The sequence below is a fragment of the Mus caroli genome, chromosome 4, assembly GCF_900094665.2.
Source record: "Mus caroli chromosome 4, CAROLI_EIJ_v1.1, whole genome shotgun sequence".
Lineage (NCBI taxonomy): Eukaryota > Metazoa > Chordata > Mammalia > Rodentia > Muridae > Mus > Mus caroli.
Window position 1 is genome coordinate 144,960,080 of NC_034573.1, and position 19,838 is coordinate 144,979,917.

General features: G+C 51.8%; 1 protein-coding gene across 2 annotated transcripts; it reads left to right on the plus strand.

The window, feature by feature from the left end:
- The first annotated feature begins 12,857 nt into the window (after positions 1-12,857).
- Pex10 (peroxisomal biogenesis factor 10) lies at positions 12,858-18,240 on the plus strand. 2 transcript variants are annotated; one of them, XM_021160586.1, is made up of 6 exons: positions 12,858-12,996; positions 13,695-13,775; positions 14,545-14,951; positions 16,241-16,416; positions 16,495-16,630; positions 17,522-18,240. In XM_021160586.1, exons 1-6 carry the CDS (start codon positions 12,891-12,893, stop codon positions 17,588-17,590), a joined length of 975 nt encoding a protein of 324 aa, XP_021016245.1. In that variant the 5' UTR covers positions 12,858-12,890; the 3' UTR covers positions 17,591-18,240. The 2 variants fall into 2 exon arrangements, with proteins under 2 accessions (XP_021016245.1, XP_021016243.1); XM_021160584.2 differs by having other exon boundaries at positions 12,870-12,996; positions 16,509-16,630; positions 17,522-18,105.
- The last annotated feature ends 1,598 nt before the right edge of the window (positions 18,241-19,838 follow it).

Genomic DNA, 19,838 nt, shown 5'->3' on the forward strand with positions numbered 1-19,838 from the left:
CCACCCAGGGGTAAATGCAGTCTCTGTTCCAGGCAGGCCATACAACTCACTGTGTCTAGCCAGCCAGAGTTTGCTTTTGTGTAGGATCAGCATACATTAGCTGCCTTTGCACTGTGTGCTGGGCTCCCCAGATAAAGGGAGCACTCCATTTTGGGGAAGTTGGCAATCTCTCCTCCCCAGGTGACATCATAGGATTCACATCATCCCTTGGGTCTCGAGAACAGTCACCCAGCAGGAAAAGTACTAGGCATGAATGAGGTTTTACTCACCCACAGGCAAAACGTTGGCACTCAGGAAAAGCCATCTGCTGCCCAGATCTGGCCCTGGGTCCTCAGGCAATGAAGAAGGACCAATGGAGCTATCCATTGGGGGATTCATCCTAGAGGGATGGGCACTCTCTGGGATTTGGGTGCAGACAGCCTGGATTAGCAGAGGGGTCTAGTCACCAGCAGGAGACTGATGTGAGGTCCCACTGCTCCCAGAGGCTCCAGTGTCCCTTGCTGAGATGAAGTCTAAGCCTGTAGTTCATCACACACCTAGAGAAAGCAAAAGGAGAATGTATGTTTTGGGGTTGGGGAAAGAAAGGAGTTCTGCCCAGCTACCTGCACTGTGGGAAGGCAATATGTATCACAGCTCCCCCTGCTGGAGGATGCTGGATTGTAGCCAGCACCACAGTAACTTTTAGATAAACAGACTGGTAGGGCTAGTGCTGAGTTGGGTAGCAGGGGAGTCAAGGTTGAGGAGGTGGAGCAAGAAGGGCCCAAGGGTGTCTACAGAGCCTCACACCTTCGATGAGGTGCAGGTGGAGGCAGAGTATTGTGACCAAGCTGCCAGCTTCCTCGGGAGTTGACAGAATGTTTGTCTGTTGTGAAGACTTTCTGCAAGGCTTCATCATAGTCAAGAGAAAATGAGAGCCACTTCACAAAGCCAGCCCCATGGGAACAAACTTTGCAAGACAAAGTACCCGCAACACCTCAAAACATGTAGCCCATGGCTGTGCTAAACTCACCAGCCCTTAGGCACAATGGGACCTGGGAAGACTTAAAGAGCCAGTGTTGAGCATCCTTCATCCCTGCTCCTCCATTCCCACTCCTCCATCTCTGCTCCTCCATCCCTGCTCCTCTATCCCTGCTCCTCCACCCCTGCTCCTCCATTCCTGCTCCTCCATCCCTGCTCCTCCATCTCTGCTCCTCCATCCCTGCTCCTCCATCTCTGCTCCTCCATTTCTGCTCCTCCCTCCATCCCTGCTCCTCCATCCCTGCTCCTTCACCCCTGCTCTGGCCCCTCACTGAAGCATCACTCTAGGTCCAGAGTCTCCATCTCTTTCATCATCCACTCTGTGCTGCACTGAATGGAGGCCCCTGTGGTCTCCCCAGCAATCATCTGCCCAGGGCAGCCCTGCTTGGCTGAGCTCCAAGCCCCTGATTTTCCAGGCACACCTTCTTGTTCTGCCCTGACACCCATCCCCCAGCCTCTGCTCAGTCCCTGCCTGGACCTCTCCTCCTCTCTCACCACTCCTCCAGAATTTACTTTCTGGGACAGTGTCTTCTGGAGGTTTTCTGGACACCTCTTCCCAGGGTTTCTGTTTCCATTAGGAGTGACAAAGAGATTGGCAGTTCAAGGAAGAAGTTAGCCATCTGGATGGAGCTCCTAGACTTGACTTGTGATGGACATCAGCATGCTCAGACCCTCCTGACACCAAAAACTAAGATCCGTCTGGGTAGAAAGACAGGCAGGCAGAGGGAGGCTCCCGCCTCCACCTTAGCCCTTCCTTAAGCCAGAGTTCTTGGTTCCCTCCAGGCCTCCGAGTCTTCTCTCTTCCACATGCCCAGACTCCAGGCCCTCCAGCCTGACCTGCCTCCTGATCAGCAGTGTTCTGATCAGTTGGTCTGCCAGGGTTTCTAGGGTCCCAGGCTCAGAGCAGGGTGGACACTGGGCATCAGGCAGTTCACTAGCCCTAGGCTCACCCTCTGCCTCCCTCTTCCTGGCACTCCTCACCTCTGGCCTCTGATCCAGGTCCACCGGCAGATATAGGCTCTCCCGGGTCCTGCTAAAGTTGATGAACTGCTGCAGCCCCTCAGTCACCAGCCCATGAGGCTAGCACCAGCTCTACCTCCTATTCCCGGCCGGCGCCCTCTGGGAGTCAGCTTCCTGTTGCAGTGGGAGCTGAGCTGTGCCTCAACATGCCTGCCGGAGCGCGGGCCAGGCGTGGGGCTCCACTAGACTGGCATTGTGGAGCCTAATTAGGCAACAGTACCATGCCGGCTGCCTGAGGCCAAGGCGTAGCCCCAGAGGACCATGAGGCTGGCTACTGGCAGGGGCTCCGCTATACCTGGAGCCAGGACTCCTCCCACACGCCCACCCCTGCCCTGTTCGATATGTCTACCCTCCATATCACCCCTTCCCCCCAGCCAGGCAGGCCCATCAGCTCTGAAGACAACAGGATAGGCAGGGAACCGGGGTTGGCAGGATTCTCGGCTGCTCTTGTTGCAGGACTTATCCTGACCAGGCTGTTCCACCTCACACTGGCCACAGGACCAGGCTACCCCCTAGGCTAAGGGTAGAATACTTTCCACATCAGGCCCCTGGCCTCTGCTGAGACCCTGGCCTGGATGCCAACCTCAATCCCTTGGGAAATGCCTGCTGCCATTGGTGACCTCATGTAGGGCCAGACTGCACACAAAGAAGTCTACACAACCTTCTCCCTGCTTAGTCAAGAGGGCAAGTCCAAGCCCCTAAGGCTGTCCAGTACCTAGGATATAATATCCACTCTGGCTGGCAGATCTTTCTCTGTGAAGTGACCAATCTCTGTTTTCAGAGTAGCTCCCACTTAGCAGACTTTCTCAGTACCAGGCTCCCACCTCTGGGAGCATCCAGAGAACCTGCTAGGGGCAGCTCTTTGTCTTCTGGGATTGCTGGCTGCTTCTATTTCCGATGCATATGGTGACCCTTGAGAGTCTTGAACAGTGCTGGCCTGCCTGCAGATGTGAGGAAGGCCCACCACAAGCCACAGCCTGTCCTCTGCATCCTCCACCTTGGGCCTCCCACCTGTGTCAGAGCCCGAAGAATGGAGCGACCACACCCCTGCCTTGCACACTGGCTCACAGGGACGCTCTTCCCCCGAAACATCTCTGAGCTGAGACTGAGATGTCTCTGAGATGCCAGAATGCATCTTTCCAGAACACTAGACATCTTTCCAGCTTCCTAAAGGGGAAACTGAAGCGTGTTCCCTCTCTGTGTGGGAAAAGACCCTGAGAAAGAAAGAACTCTCATCTGCTCCTGCCCAACACCTAGTTCACCATGCTCCTGCTGCCCCAACCCCTCCAAGTCTGACCATCTCCAGTTCCTAGACAGTAAAATGAGTGTCTACCTGCCCCACCCACCCCAGCCTCCCTCCTAACCTCAGCCCTAATAGCCAGTACCCCTGCTACAGCAACTCAAAGGCACAGAGTCTGCTCAGGTTAAACCCTTGACACCCACTCTTACCCAGACCCCACTCATTCCTGTGCTGTTCTGTCCTGTCTGTATGCTGTTGGGACTGGGAGTTGGTCTCAAGGTGAGGAAATGGTGGCCCAAAAATGCTGGTGTCAAGAGGCAGGTCAGGGCCTCATGGCAGCGCAGGTGAATCTGTAGCTAGGCCCTTTGAGGAGCCACTAAGCACCCTGAGCCATTCCTGCCTTTTCCGGTCTGAGACCTCTCTATGAGTTCCTGCTTCCTACTGCAGGACTCACTGAGTGGAGAGCGCATGAAACTGGGGCTTGCCACAGTAAGGCCACAGGCCCAGGCAAGCTCAGCTCACAACAGAGCCGGTCTAGCCAGCACAGTGATGGCGAGCACAGATCTCAGCACCCTGCCTCCCTCCCCCCACCCACTGCAACACACACACACCCTCAAGCGTTTGGGAAGGGGGCAGGTTCAGGAGTTGGCTTTACACACAGTACAGCTCCGGAGGCAGAGGGGTACACTCGTCAGGGAAGCAGGTCCCAGGAGGTTAGGTCACTGGGATGGACATTTTATAGTAGCTCTGGGAACAGGTCCTCTGCAGGAGGGAAGCCCTAGGTTCCATGGGAATGTATTCATTGCAGCCCTGGTAAGGGCGTACATAGGGTATTGGAAGCAAGAAGAATGGGGAGCATTTTGAAAAGGGGGCAATCTTGAGGGCACAGTTTTGAGTAAACACAGCTTGGAACCAAGTGTGCCATAGGTGCCAGCTACAGAGCGCTGCATCACAAAAGCCTGGGGTTCCCAGAATCTTTAGGAACCCAAGATCCCGATAAGCCTATTAAGAGTGTCCTTTACCCTGTAATGAGATTGGTACGAATGTCGGTGGCACTGTGTGCTTCGCCATCTTGAACTCACAACGTACACAAGTAGCTATTTCCCTTAGAAGATATCTGATGAAGCAAGATTGAGGGCTTATACCAAATCTCAACCATGGACTCCCACTGGGCAAAAGGGGGTGGGGTGTCCCAGAAAAGGATGGAGCTCTGAGACAAAGTACTGTGCTTCTTGGAACATTGTGGTATCTGAAAGGCAGCTTGGCAGGTGAGCCAGGGCTCAATAGTGGGGACATCTGACAGATGTTTTCTCAAAAGAGAAGTAAGGGCTTGAAACAGACCTGTGCGGAGCAATTAAGGTCAGCCTGGGCAACACAGCAGAACCGCATCGCAAATTAAAGAACAAAGTAAGCTTGCCACTCAAAAAATGGAATCCGCAGGCTCTCTCACCAATAATAGAATTCAAAATTAAGTGAAAATTAGCGCTTTGTACAACCTGTATATACTGCTGTGAGCCAGCCAGCGCCCCCAAACACCACTAGGGCAGCAGCAACACTATCATAACATCATGAAATGTGTCAATAGTGGGGGAAATCTCCATAATTCAGGGAGCTGGAATCTCCCGGGGGACCAGACATACATTCTGACACACGCATGGAAAAAGGCCCATTCAACATACAGTATGCCAAGGCGGGTCAGTGTAGCGACACAGCCCCAGCCCCTATGTGCCTCAGCTCCACACTGCAGCCCCACCATTAAAAAGCCATGGAGTATTCTGAGCACAGCATCCAGGCAGAACACCCACAGTTATGAGAGAGGTAGTATATCTCTGTGAGGCCAGGATTCTTTAGCTCTGTCAACCAAAACACTTTGTGACAGATGGGTTGGAGAAGCAGATAGGCAGATCCAGCCGTCCTTCATATGACAGACAGTGGTGAGATTTACAAAGCTGCAAAACATGTCACTCTTGTGGCGTTTTGTGGTTTTTTGTTTTTTGGTTTTGCCTTAAACCAGAAGGATTTGTCATAAGATGTTATTTATATTTACATAGAGTGAGTTTGTTGTTGTTATTTTCAATGATACTTTATAAGTAAAAATTCTTAAATGATCATTTTGTGGGTTGTTTTGAGACACAGGGTTTCACTATGTAGCCCTGGCTGGCTTGGAACTTTTTTTTTTTTTTAAAGATTTATTTATTTATTATATGTAAGTACACTGTAGCTGTCTTCAGACACTCCAGAAGAGGGCACCAGATCTCGTTACAGATGGTTGTGAGCCACCATGTGGTTGCTGGGATTAGAACTCTGGACCTTCGGAAGAGCAGTCGGGTGCTCTTACCCACTGAGCCATCTCACCAGCCCCGGCTTGGAACTTTTTATGCAGATCAGATTGGCCTCCGACCTATAAATGTGTGCCTGTCTTTGCCTCCCCCCGACCCCTAAGTGCTGGAATTAAAGGAGTGTGCCACCATGCTTGACCACTTCGGGGTGTGGGGAGGTTGTGTTGGAATATCTACACATGTACCAATGTATGCATGTATATATATGGTGTGTGTGTGTGTGGTTTGTATCAAATGGCAGAACTAGAATATGCTGGCCAATATTTCGCAATAAGTCCCAGGAAGTGTGACATCTGACCATTTCCATGATAGAAATATTTCTTCTGGAGTTGATTTCAAGTTACTGATGGTGCCATCACTGGGCATGGGGTTGGGAGAGACAGACGTGTTGTAGCATCCCCACTACATTAGACACCATCAAATCCCATCTAGACAAGAGCAGAGATAACAAACAGCAGGGTGTAATTAGGAAGTGATATGCTTTAAGTGTTTATTACCTTTGTGTTTTATGTAATTTATATGTCTTACATATGTAATTAGTTTAATTTGATTTTAATAATGGCTGTGTTCAACATCCGGCTCACAGAATTACTGGAGACTTAAGAGCTGACTCGTACAAGCTGGTCCTCGCAGACTCCAACACACTCCTAGACATAAACCCTTCGAAGCAAATGCTCTTTGGGGTCCCTAGCAATTAATGAAAAGGAGTCCGAAGATAAAAACCTTTGCACCCCGATAATATTTATGTAAAATAGTCACAACAGAATAATACCTTGGATTTTGGAAAAACAAAACAAAACAAAAGATGCCTACTCAAGGCTGGCTCTTCAGACAGGTCCTGGGGGAAGAGGGCAGGGCACCAATGTGCTAAACAGCTACAGTACTCAATCTACTGGCCTCAATCAGTCAGGAGAGGAGCCCGGGTAGTGCTTTGATAGCTCCCACATTCCTCCTACCTGCAGCCCGAAGAACAGACTTGGAGAGGTGCAGTCCCTGAGTCAGAGCTCAGCCTGAAGCCTTCCCTGTGTGGCTAAGAAAATCCCAGAGCCTAGGTTTTCCCATCTTTAAAGTAAAGTGCAGAACATGCCTTCCACGGGAGGTCACAGGCAGTGTCCTCTCTCCTTGGGATGCAATGAAGCCAGGCCCGATGACTGACAGAGCCTTTCCATGAAGTCACACTCTGGAATCTCATTCAGGTCCTTCCCTGGCCCCCAGGGCACTTCTTTCTGAATGTGTCAGAAACACAGACAAGGAAGAGGCTATCGTGACCTTGTACGTGTTCTTGAAATAGAAGCCCACATCTCAGGGGACAAATCCAGTCCCTGGCCCTCTCTCTGCATGGGATGGAGACATAGAATCATAAACTTAGTGAGTCCTGTCTCCGAGTTGCAAGACAAATCTAAATAAAGCAAGAGCTGAAGGGGCTGCGTTCAGCACTTGCAGTCCCTGCTGGACCTTGCCTCCTAGGCTTGCTTCCTGGAAGCCTAGATGGAATCCCAAGTGTAGAGTCACGAGGGCAGCAAAGACGGCGGCCAGACCCATCCTGTGTCCTTCCCAGTATCCAGAGACTGCCTGCTCCCACCCTGGAACAATACCTAGGCTCATAGGGAGATGGCAGAAGCTCAGGGGGGAGCATGAAGAAATCTTAGCCACAAATGGAAAATCCCATCTCCCAAGGGGGCTCAGCTGAGACTAAGGGCCACGGGCAGCTGAGCATCTCTGCCCTGGCATCCTTAGGAGCAACTGTTCCAGGGGAGACAACAACACTCCAGAGCCTACCCTTGGATGCTAATGGCTGATTGTTGGTCTTTCTCCTCTTTGTCAAGACAATGTCTGAAAAGCTCCCCCACCCCCCAGAAAACAGACAGAGCCCCCTTGAGACATACACAATGAGTTACACAGAGGCATGCCTGCCAAGACATGGCAAGTTGATGTTGTAACAGGATCTAAGGACATGGAAAGCCCAGCTTTAGGAAAATCCAGCATGTATCTCCTAAGAATTAGAGCAATGTTTATTTTACAGAGAATCCTGCGCTGAGCAACAGCTTCTCAGGTCCCTTGACTGCCCATAGGGTCACTGCTCATAGGGACACTGCCCATGGGGATCACTGCCCATAGGGACACTGCCCATGGGGCCACTGAATACCAGTGGAACTGAGGATCCCTGAAGACTCCATCACGGAATAGCAGGGGTTGGCAAGACTAAGTACCATACAAAACTGCTCCGAGAACCTGGAACATTGACAAGGGGCATCAACAGAGACCTGGTCTTTTGGAGGCTGTGACCTCCAAAGCCCTCTTGCTCCAGCACACTATGGACATAAAGGTCCCAGAGCTACTGAACCCATCTGAGAGGCACAGAGCTCACATTAATAAGCTTTGCCCGTGATTCTGACCTCTAACAGACCCAAGGAGATAGCTTCCGCCTGCATTGGGTCCAAGCCACTCTGCTCTCAGAGGAATCCCTGTGGCTAACCTCAACTACATTCTGTGGACCCAGAGTCTCTTATCTGTCCGGAAAGAGCTCCGTCAAGGCCATCACATCCCACAGTATCTGCCCACCAGCCTTGGCCACTCTTGACTCTCACATCTAAGACCAAGAAAGCCTTCCACAGCATCTCTCTGGAAGTTCAGGGATCATCAGAGAACTAAGTCCTCTCTCCCTCGTCCAACCACAAGCCTTCACGCTGCCACCTGGCAGCCTTTTCGCTTGTCTTGCTTTCTGCATGTGACAAGCTCTCGGATAGGCCCTGGCTTGGAGCAGAGGTGGACACAGAGGTGTTCTGGATTCCAGCCTTGACTCCTAGGATCCATGCTGATAATGGCTGGCAGATCCCAGCCTGGTTTTAAGGCTGTTACTACTCATCCACCAAGTCCCAGCTGACCCTGAGTCAGGAGGCGACCCACGCTTATTCTCCTGAATGGTATACTACAGTACAGGTGGTTAAACCCCCATCCTCCTGTTTGACAGACAGAGGTGAGGCTTAGGGAACACGAAGACAGAAGCCACACCTGAAGTGCAGGCGCCTACCCTCCTATTCCCCCCAATGCCTCCTGCTCCAGATTCTACTCTCTTTATTAGGAGGCTGCGACGGGGTAAGGAAAGTCTCTAACCGCAGGCCTCCAACAGCTAGTTACACTGTCCCTAGCCCTGTCCAGGAAGAGCCTAAGAGGCCCTGACCTTCCAAGCCCATTCTACTCCCAGCCTAGATTCCCTCAGGCCTCACTGGCCAGAGATCATTCTTTAGGGCAGTACATTCTATAGTGTCTTAGAGTGACCAGCCCTCCCAGTCTCCATCCTACAGGCAGGGGCTGCTAGAAAGCCAGCCTGAATCCTGGCTGTTACAACTTGTCTATGTGCCTGTGTCCTCCAGGACAGAGGCCCCTTCCTCCTCTGGAAAAGCCTTTCCAGATCTCCACTCCCTGGGGACCTTTGTGTCAGTCCCTTATTATTTGGCACAGTTCAGGATGATGGTCACAGTGTGAAGACCCCTCCCTTTCACCACCAGTAAGGTCTTGCTGCCCAATGCTAGACCACCCATTCCATCAGCAGACAAAGAGCTGTACGTGAGTGAGTGGGACCAAACAGACCTGGGTTCAATCCTAAGCCGACCTCTAACCTGAGCTAAGGACCTGGTTCCTTCGTCCCCAGCCCCAGGGATCTATTTCAGTCCCAGCTCCAAGCTCTGAGAATGGAGAAAGGCCTCACAGTGGCTCAGTACTTGGAATCCAAAAAAATTTTTTTTCTTTTTTTCTTTGGTCTCCAGGGCCAGCACAGAGACACAGCACAATACCTCCTACTCTGGGTCCTGGCTAAGGGCAGTATCCCAGCCACCTGCCTGTGCCCCCAGAACTGTTCAGGGTCCCTTCCTAGGGCACACAGCCTTCAAAAGGGGCTTAGCTTCCTGCCTCAGCCCTACCCTCACTAGCAAGCCTACAGTGAAAGAGGGGAGACTCCCAGAGATCTCTGCTCACCAGACAGAGCCTCCCAGGCTCCATTCTGGGGCCTCACACTCTCTCCCAGTACCCCCACCCTTTCTTGGTGCCCACAGTACCTCCAGGGCTCCAATCTGCAGCAACCAGAGCAGCTGGCTGTAGGGTGCTCTGAGCTTCCAGCCTGCCTGCCCTGGGTGGAGGAACCTGTTTTCCAGGTTTGTGGCTCCTGTAGAGGGGCCTCCTGCCTAGGGCAGGCCCCACCCTAACAGTCAAGTCCCTGTGTGTGAGCTCCTCCTGGGCGGGTCATTGCCCAGTCCCTCTGTCTCTCTGCAGTTAAAGGGTGCAATGAAAAACTTAAGGAAGCCTAGCACTCCATGCCCCGGGTGGTGGGGCAGGCCTCCCAGAACCCTAGGCTGCAGTCCTCTCCCCATTCCTGCAGAGAAAGCAGGGACAAGAGTCCCTCCTCAGGTTCCCAGGAGACCAGATGTCAGGTGAGGGCAGGGGCTTTACAGGGTCACTCTTGCCTCAAGGCAGGTGTGGACCCTGCAGTACAACCCCAGGGCCAGATCTGGTAGAGAAATGGAGTTTTCTTGTTTGCCAGCCATTCAGCAAGCCCCATCCTGGGTGTGATGTGTATAGCAACCACCAGAATGATAAATCCCTGCTAGGGGCAGAGGGAAGATTTGCAAGGAATCAAAGACACTAGGCAAAGGGAAGCCTAAGAGTAACACCGTCATCTATCAGTCAGCTAGGTGGTGCTGGAAGGTTTAACCTGGGGGTGGGGAGTGGCGGTGGGGGAGGGCACAGAGCGGGTGCAATGGAGCCACCTGCTGGGCGATCTCCTCCCAGTTCCCAGGCCTCCCCAAGGTCCTGGCTTACTCTGTCTCTGGCCTCCCTACCAGCAGAACTATATTACAAATTTCTCAGATAGGGCTGACTACAGAGGTCAGCGGATAGAATGCTTGTTGCACCAGTATGAAGAGCAGAGTTCAGATCCTGAGAGCCCACATAAACATCTGATGGGTGAGGTGACCCACCGGAAATTTCAACCATGGAAGGAGGAGGATCCCAGAGTAGGTTAGCTGATAAGACACTAGCCATGTGGGTAAGTCCTGGTTTTGATTCAGAGACCTGCTCCAAAGAAGAAGGTGGAAGCGCAATCCAAGATGATACCAGGTATCATCCTTGCGAGTCTCCACACTTGCAGGCGTACACACACACACACTCTCATACATGCTACATATCCACATATGCCCACACATATACAAACATGAATATATACCCATGCATACAACACAAACACACAATAAATATAATTTAACTTAATAGAGTTAGAAAACAGAGTGGCCAGAGCTAGCATCCCTGGCAAACGACATCAGGCAGGACAACAAAACCCACAGCGTGTATGACTTTAGAAGTAGTTGTTGAGCTGGGCAGTGGTGGCTCACGCCTTTAATCCCAGCACTTGGGAGGTAGAGACAGGCAGATTTCTGAGTTTGAGGCCAGCATGGTTTACAAAGTGAGTTCCAGGACATCCAGGGCTACACAGAGAAACCCTGTCTCAAAAAATAAACAAACAAACAAACAAAGTAGCTGTTGTTGAGGAGCAAAACTGCAAACACTGCCTCTAGGACGGCTGACCTTTGCTCCAGAAGAGACGCAGAATTCCATCTTGTCCCAGATCTACTACCAACCTGCATCTCTATGTGGGCTCACACAATCCATGTGACCAGCGCTGGCAATGGTGGCCTCTCAATAAACACCAACTAGTTATTTTCATTATTCCTGGTCTATAGATCAGAAACCTGAGGCCCATCAAGTGAAGGAAAGTGCAGGCCACACCTTGTCCCTCACAGAGTTAGTGAGGCCCCCAAGACAGGGAGTCAATGCCCAGCCCAGAGACGCTCCAGTGCGGTGTCCCCAGGGAACTTCATTATGGTTGTCTCACAGATTGGGGTGGCCCTCAAGCAGACCAGGAGGTGGATATTCGAGAGTCAAGGCCAGGACTACAACTGTCAAGCACTCTGACACACCTCTGGTGCCTTCCCTGAAACCCTCAGGAGCCTGGCCTTTCTGTCCTCCATCCTTGAAGCAGGAGGAAGAGTTTACAAGGAGAAAGTCACAAGGCTCAGTCTCAGGATCCTTGTGCTTCAGAAGGCAAGGGGTGGTCAAAAGGGAGGTGGCAAGGGCCGTATGCCCCTTCTGTAAGCAAGAGCTCTCGCTCTACCTCCACCGCAGAGTTCTGGAATCCTGAAACACTGAAGCAAAGGAGGACTCCAGGCCACATGGTCATCCGAGAATCCAGAGAACTGATCTACAATGATGTCACTATTCATCTTGCCCTTCCACTTTCTCTCCTCACTGAAAAGCCTCTTGTTTCCCTGATCTGTGCAGGATCTGTTTGGGTTAACAAGCTCTAGCAGCCCAAGCTAGTAGAAAAGATGGGCTGATAGCTCCACCTGCTGGCCATCTTGGGTTTTGTCCCTTAGGAAGAATCCTTGAGAGCCCACAAAGGAAGAACTTGAGGATCAAAGCACCGCTGTGCCTAGGATTTGAGCCCACGGAGAGAGACACTTACTTAGGCGGTATCCCTGAGAACAACAGATACTTGAATAGTGTTTCTGGTCTTGTTCCCCATGACTGAGAGAAGAGAATGCAAAAAAGCAGTCGCGTGTAAGGAGCAGTCCAGGAGGGGACACTTAGAACAGGCCATACCCATGGTTATGGTAGAAATGAGCTTCCAGCACAAGCGGCCTTGGGCCTTCAAAGAATCTGCATTTCAAACTGTCACATTTGATTTGGCTATAAGTTCATGCCTTTGAATGAGCCTTGACTGCCTCCTAGCAGTGGTCAAAGGTGCTATCTGGGATTGCCCAACCCAAGCTGAAGAAACCAGGGCACCGGCAAGGAGGAACTCCAACAACTGGGGCCTTCAGTAGTCCGTTGGAATCACGTGGCTATCCCAAAAGGTCCACTTTTGCAGCCCAGAGACACGTACCTCCTGCCAGAAAACTGAACCTGAATCAGGCCAAAAACACATCTGCGAGGCTGAGCTCTCTCGGGGGTCCTACCCACTAGGTATCCACCTCCTCCCTGTCATTTACCGGCAACTTCACTGTGCCGCTTCACCCTCCAAGCACAGACCACACCCCTCCCCGGGTAGCCCCACCCCTCTATCGTGGCCACGCCCACTATCCCGCCTCCACAGATGTCACGCCTAGGCTCCGCCTTCGCCCGCGTGGAGTTCGCAGCCTCAGCCCCACGACGGAGGCACGTCGAGCGTCACAGGCCCCGCCCACGAGGTGCGCCGGCGCGGTGCGAGCTCTGCGATTCGGGCCATGGCGCGGGCGGGTGCCCCTGAAGTGATCCGGGCAGCGCAGAAGGACGAGTACTACCTGGGAGGCCTGCGGAGCGCGGCGGGTGAAGCGCTGCACAGCCTAGCGGGTGAGCGTTCTGGGCACCCAGACAGGCGGCAGCTTCAAAGTTTGCTTGGAAAGCGGGGATCAAAACAGACGTACACACTGCTGAACACATTGCAGGTCTCTGCTTTAAGTGTTTCTCAAGCATTTGCCCATTTATTCTCCAAACGCCCCTACAGGTTGGACCTAACATCATTACTCTTATAGGTAGACACGTGGATCACACATGCAGGGATTTGGGATTTCAGAGAGCCGAGGTTTGATACTAAACAGGTCGCCTCTGGCTTATGTTGTTAGCACTACCTAGACTTTCCTGGGCTCCATGTCTCTAGGACAGTACCTGACTCAAGACAGTACAGTTGGGGGGTTCTTAGGAGGTGGTCTTCGTCTCAGAGACATTCCGGTCACCAAGGGCAGCAGAGGAGGTGAAGGGAGAGACTAGTTGTTGAGGGTCGTCTTAGGAGTGACTTGATTTGGACTTTACCTGCTCCCCTGGAGTTGGGGGCGTGATTTTTTTTTTTTTTTTTTCCCGAGACAGGGTTTCTCTGTGTAGCCCTGGCTGTCCTGGAACTCACTCTGGTCAGTCTGGACTCAAACTCAGATATCCGCCTGTCTCTGCCTCCCAAGTGCTGGGATTAAAGGCGTGTGCCACCATTGCCCGGCTGGGAGTGATCTTAAAAGAACCACTTCACCTCTCCAGAGCTAATATTTTTCTTCTCTCAGGTGCCAAGAAATGGCTGGAATGGAGGAAAGAGATCGAGTTGCTCTCGGACATAGCCTACTTTGGCCTCACTACAATTGCAGGTAGCTGTCTGTGCTCGCAGGTCCTGGGCACTGAGGGGCCCACAATCCACCCAGGTCTGGAGGGGATGCTGAAGGCTCCTGGAAATCACCTGCATTAGTCTCTATCTCCGGGAAGGAAGATACTGGCCAGACGGGGCACTGCCCCAGACTTTATCTCAGCAGGATGGGCTTTTCCTTTTATGGGTGCGAGGCATTGCAAGATAAAAAGGAAGAGGCTATCGAGTGGGGCGGGGGCAGGGGGACGTAGGCCTACGAGCAGGGTCATGGTGAGACACATGGAAAGATCACAAGGTACACCGCAAGGCTGGCCTCAGGAACAGGAAGGCAGGCTTCATCTTCTGCATGGTGGAGTACTAGATGCTAGCTGCAAGCCATGGGGGGCTTTTTAATCTGACTCCATGTGACAGTGTCAGGTAAGCAGCGGTATGTATGCCTGATACTTAGGACTCAGCCATCATCTAGAAGGTAGAAAGCCACAAGATCGGATCCCATCACTTGGACAGGGTTATGAGTTCAGCAGAGGAAGGACTGGGAAACAGAATAAAGACTTAAGGGAGCAAGAACCAACAGGGGATGCAAGGCCCATTCCAGAGTGGCCGTCTCTGTGACATGGTGAAATCACAGCATGGCCACAGTGGGTGTTAACAAGAAGTTGTGCTGGCCTTGGCTAGGTCTCAGGGTGACTGGTGAGGCTGGGGGGAGTGGGGGGAGACACAGGCTGGCCTGGAAGCTTGTCCCTGGACCCTCATCATTGTGTATTAATCCTCAGGCTACCAGACCCTTGGGGAGGAGTATGTTGGGATCATCCAAGTGGACCCATCCCAGCAGCGTGTGCCCTCCAGGCTCCGCCGTGGAGTGCTGGTTGCGCTGCATGCTGTCTTGCCCTACCTGCTAGACAAGGCACTGCTGCCCCTGGAGCAGGAGCTGCAAGCTGATGGCGATGGTCCCCGGGCTTCACAGGGCAGTCTGCTACCTGGAGGACGCAGCCGATCACGGGCACGGCGCTGGGTGCGTCACCACACAGCCACTCTGACTGAACAACAAAGGAAGGCCCTCCAGCGGGCAGTCTTCATCCTGAGACAGGGCTTCGCCTGCCTCCATCGGTTCCACGTGGCTTGGTTTTATATTCATGGTACCTTCTACCACCTGGCCAAGAGACTAGCAGGGATCACGTATGTAAGTAGCCATGCCAAGGGGACTGGTATCCAGGCTGGGATCCTCTGAGCAGCATACTCGGGGACCCATGCTGACATGATCGCAGCCAAGTGTTCTGCTTCCAAGTTGCAATCGAAATTCTATACTTGGGAAAGAGTGGAGTTTGTTCAGTTTTCTTTTCCAAGAAAGCCCAGAAAAGGAAATCCAGTTCCCACAGACTGAAGATGGCAGCAGACTTGGGCGCGTGGGTGGGTGAGTGACTGAGTGGCCAGGTCTGGCCTCAGCAGAGGGCCTGTGGCTGTGTCCATTTCACTGTTAGGAGAAGTGTGTGGAGTGCAGGTTCTAGCCCAGAGGCTGGCCTTCCCCATCCATCCCTGCCAGCAGAGGGCCCTGTTCATCACCATCCAGCAGCCCTAACAGAAAGGCAAGATCTTAGGGTCACCTCACCACAGCGCTGGCCACATAACAGTCTGTACTGACCTTGTTGTTGCCTCTGGCAGTCCCCTGCCTCAACCCTAGCTTCCTATCAGTGCCCTTGTATCCTGTCACACCAAAGACCTCGCCCTGGTATCACCTCCATGCTGACCTTACCTGTCAGGGGACCAAATGCCACCTCTCCCCTCTCCCTCCAGCCAGTTCGCTCCTCCCACACACACTTATCATAGACACACCCATAGTCTGGTCTCAGGCCTTAACTTCCTTCCATACTGCCAGATAAAGCAAAATCTGCCCAGTCATTTAATTTAGCAGATGTGCCTCCCTTCCTAATAGCTGCTGAATGCTGGGCACTGGGTTTTGCTGTAGGGCTTGCAGTTTTCCTGTTCCAGCCCAAGACATGATATAACCTGGTGTCTTCATTTCCCTGCCAGTGGGAACGCAGAAGTGGAAGACAGCATAGTCTTGTTGTGGTGTATATGGCAGTTACACCATTAGCCAGAGCAGAGGCTAGACCAGCATCCTTGAGGGCCAGAGTGTCAGAGGGACAGTAACCACCTGTCCAGGTCCCCTTGCTATTCTCCACCCTACTCTTCCTTGGGCTCCTTCCCTTCCTCTGAAGTAGTCCCCAGACAGTTCTAGAATCCTCATCCATTTTCCTGGTCCATCCAGACTCCTGGGTCTGTGCTGCTGATGCCTCAAGGTCACCCTATAGCTAGGGTTCCCAGTCACTACTTAAACCCATCTCCATGTTGGTTCTTGTTCTTGGGACACTGCCAATGGCCAACAGGAGGCCTGGCTGAATATAAAACCTCCAGCAGACAAGAGGCCAGGTCCTAAGGGATCCCAATGGCCACGGTCACCTGTCTTAACAGCTCCGTACTCGTCGACTGCCTGGAGAGGACCAAAAGGCTCGCACTAGCTACCGACTGCTGGGGCTGATCTCCCTCTTGCATCTGGTGCTGTCCATGGGGCTGCAGTTGTACAGCTTCAGGCAGAAGCAGCGAGCCAGGAAGGAGTGGCGGCTGCACCGCAATCTATCCCACCGCAGGTGTGCAGGGAGCTTGAGGTACTTTGGTATGCCCCGATTTTGTGAAAGGTGTGTTCACCTGTGTACTTACCCCCATAGGAGTTCCCTTGAAGACAGAGCAGTGTGCAGAACCCCACTCTGCACCCTATGCTTGGAGGAACGAAGACACTCCACGGCCACACCTTGCGGCCATCTCTTCTGCTGGGAGTGTATCACCGAGTGGTGCAACACCAAGGTACACGCGCTCCCAGGCCTGTGACCCATGGCGGTTTCACTGCCCCAATCTCCCAAACCTCTTGAGTTGGGGATAGAGAGGTAGGCATCTGTGAGATATGAACCATGCTTGGGGTTGAAGTTCCCAGCCTTCCTCTCTTGAGGTCTGACTGAGGGCAGGTGAATGGCACATGTTGGGTGCACATATCAGGCTACACTTACTGTCTTAATTCAAACATTCAGAATGCTAGTACATGTGTACACACCACTGAACCGTTTCCAGGACAGGTGCCCAGAGCATACCGCTTCATGTAAGCAGCTGGGCCCTGGCTGGCATGTCTAGCCACTCAGGTACTTTTACTGTCCTGGCCAGAAGCCTAGGCTGCAAGTGAGAGGGAACTTTATGTGGCTGTGCCCTGCTATTAAGAGGCTGGTGTCCTGGGCCACAGTACAGAAAACATAAGCATTTACTTTGCTAAGTCAGCAGTCTGCATAGTGGGCACTGTGTACCAGCTGTCTAAGTGTGGAATGTGGACCCTGCTTTCTCATAGATGGCAGAGCAAGCCTTTTCTCTTGAGAGGGAGCACTGGGATTCATCTAGAGTAGCACACACAGACTGGTACCTTACTGGTGGGGCTTGCTGGGAAGATATGGCAGAGGCTCAGTCAAAGGGTAGAGCCCAGGAGAGGTCCTAGAGATCCAAGGTTCATAAGTATTGAGGATGGGTGGGTGGGCACTGCTATGCTGAGTCAACACTATCCAATGCCTAGCCCCTCTGGGGCTCGGGACCCTGGGAGAGGCTGTTTTCTGGTTGATTTACAGCTGTGCATGATGTAAAAGAGGAGTTGATGCACTGGGGATCAGGGCCAGCTATGGTGCACAGCCAATGTGACAAACATACCCTACCCTGCAGACAGAATGTCCCCTGTGCCGGGAGAAGTTCCCACCTCAGAAGCTGGTCTACCTGAGACACTACCGCTGACAGCTCCAAGTGGTGGATGGAACTCATGGAAAAGTTTCTCCTCAGAACTGTGGCTGCACAGAAATATAAAACCTCCACACCGTTCTTTTGTCGCATAAGCTACTACAGTTACCTGGAAAAAAAGGGGGTCAGGTACAAGTGGGAAAAATTCAGTATGGGGGGTGGGAGAGTCTGTCACATGTAATTGACAGCTTCTTCAGTCTCTGGAGATAGTGGGCTTCCCCTCCCTTCCCAAGCCACACAGCTGAGCACTGCTTCAGAAGTTCAGGGTGTTTTACTCAGGCCTGTAAAGAAGAGGCCACCATCGGGCTGTGAGAGGCAGGGCTCAGGTTAGACTGGAAGCGAAGTATAACACTCTGGGCTCACCAACTCCAGTACCCCTCCTAAACCCATGTTGCCAACTCCCTAAGAAAATGAAGGTCTGGGTTGGACCGATGCTTCAGAGGCTAAGAGCACTGGATGTTCTTCAGAAGTCCTGAGTTCAATTCCCAGCAGCCACGTGGTGGCTCACAACCATCTATGCTGGGATCTGATGCCCTTTCTGGTGTGCAGGCAGAACTGTATAATACATAATAAATAAATCTTTAAAAAAAGAAAAATAGAAAATGAAGGTCTTCATTTTGGCCTAGCGGGTAGGAAGGGGGTCTCCCTGAGTAGCACATTTTTAAAAACTGTATTAGGTTGCACACATGCCATTGCACATGTGTGGAGATCAGAGAACACCTTGCAGGAGTCAGTTCCTTTTTTGTTTTTTGTCTTGTTTTTTTGTTTGTTTTGTTTTTCAAGACAGGGTTTCTCTGTATATCCCTGGCTGTCCTGGGACTCACTCTAGACCAGGTTGGCCTCGAACTCAGAAATCCACCTGCCTCTGCCTCCCAAGTGCTGAGATTAAAGGCATGCACCACTACTTCCCGGTAGCCAGTTCTCTGTATCATGTATTTCAGGGATCAAATTCTGGTCGGGCTGGGTAGCAAGCAAGCAAACAACTTTACTTGTTGAACATCTTGCCGACCTGGCAGAGTTGGCTTGAGTGAGTTTTCTCCTATAAACCAATTTCCGTGCATCCTCTGATAGCTGTTCTGAGGAAGTTAAGTGAGCCACGTCTGCTTGGAGGCCAGATAAACAAGTTACCTAACTACCCAATGTCACTGCTGAATCTAGCTCCCTCTTGGCTTGTCCCTAGGTTGTTTCTTGCTTCCATTTGTCATTTCCAAACTTTTAAAATGAACTCAAATCAAAGAGAGCCTGGCATATCTTTAAGAGACTCATTCTACAGAAAAGGTACATTAAGAACAGAAGCTCAAGCTGGGTGGTGGTGGCACACACCTTTGGTCTCAGCACTTAGGAGGCAAAAAAGTTGGATCTCTGTGAGTTGAGGCCAGCCTGGTCTATAGAGTGAGTTCCAGCACAGCCAGGGTCATACGGAGAAACCCTATCTTAAAAACTAAAAACAACAAACACACACACACAAAACCCCAATAGATTTAGATTTCATAAAACAGTGTGAAGACCACCTCTGGTCTACAAGCAGTAAGTAGGGCTGAAGCCCAGACACCAGCAGTACTTTTGGATGCCCCCATGCTCCTTGTGAAGGTCCCCTTACTGAGAGCAGGACCCATCCCTCTAGGTGGGGCAGGGGACCAGGACTGCCAAAAGGTGACTTCTGGAAGCCTATGGGAAGACAAAGTCTGTGGGAACATGGAACATAGCTACAGATATTTGCAGTACCACGATTGGGACTCATACTGCTCTGGCCAGGTAGACCCAACTTTCTTTCCAGCACACAGGAGTTTAGTCAGCGATGAGGAAAATAGTGTGGGAAATGTAAACAAAAACATGCAGGGTTGGATCCCCAAGTGCTCACATGGTTAAAAAACAAACTTACTTAGAACATTAGAAAATGTTCTAAGGTTAGGTGTACAAAATGCGACCTTTAAAAGGAGCATCCGAGTGTCCACAAGGGAAACCCAGGTGGCTGTCAGAATCTAACACCATAGGATGGATGAGAAACACCTCTAATGGGGTCTGAATAGGTCACAGCCTGGGATTGAAGAGCGTGCTGGTACTGGACAGCCTGTCCCTCTGTACCTGTGGTGTCTGCTGTCCTGGTGCTAATTGGCCCAGTGGCTCCCTTGTAATAGCTGTGGCAAGCAAGCTGGCTTCAGTGAGGTGACTCGTGGTGTAGACGAAGGCTGCACAAGCAAGGGACACTTTCTTTAATTAAAGTTGGGATTTAAAAGTCACTTAG

Bases quoted from the DNA above. Each gene is read 5' to 3' on its own strand.
- Pex10 (XM_021160584.2), top strand. From the start codon at position 12,891: ATGGCGCGGGCGGGTGCCCCTGAAGTGATCCGGGCAGCGCAGAAGGAC. The intron at 13,776-14,544 runs GTAGCTGTCTGT...ATTAATCCTCAG, and splicing joins TGGCCTCACTACAATTGCAG to GCTACCAGACCCTTGGGGAG. The intron at 16,631-17,521 runs GTACACGCGCTC...CCTACCCTGCAG, and splicing joins CCGAGTGGTGCAACACCAAG to ACAGAATGTCCCCTGTGCCG.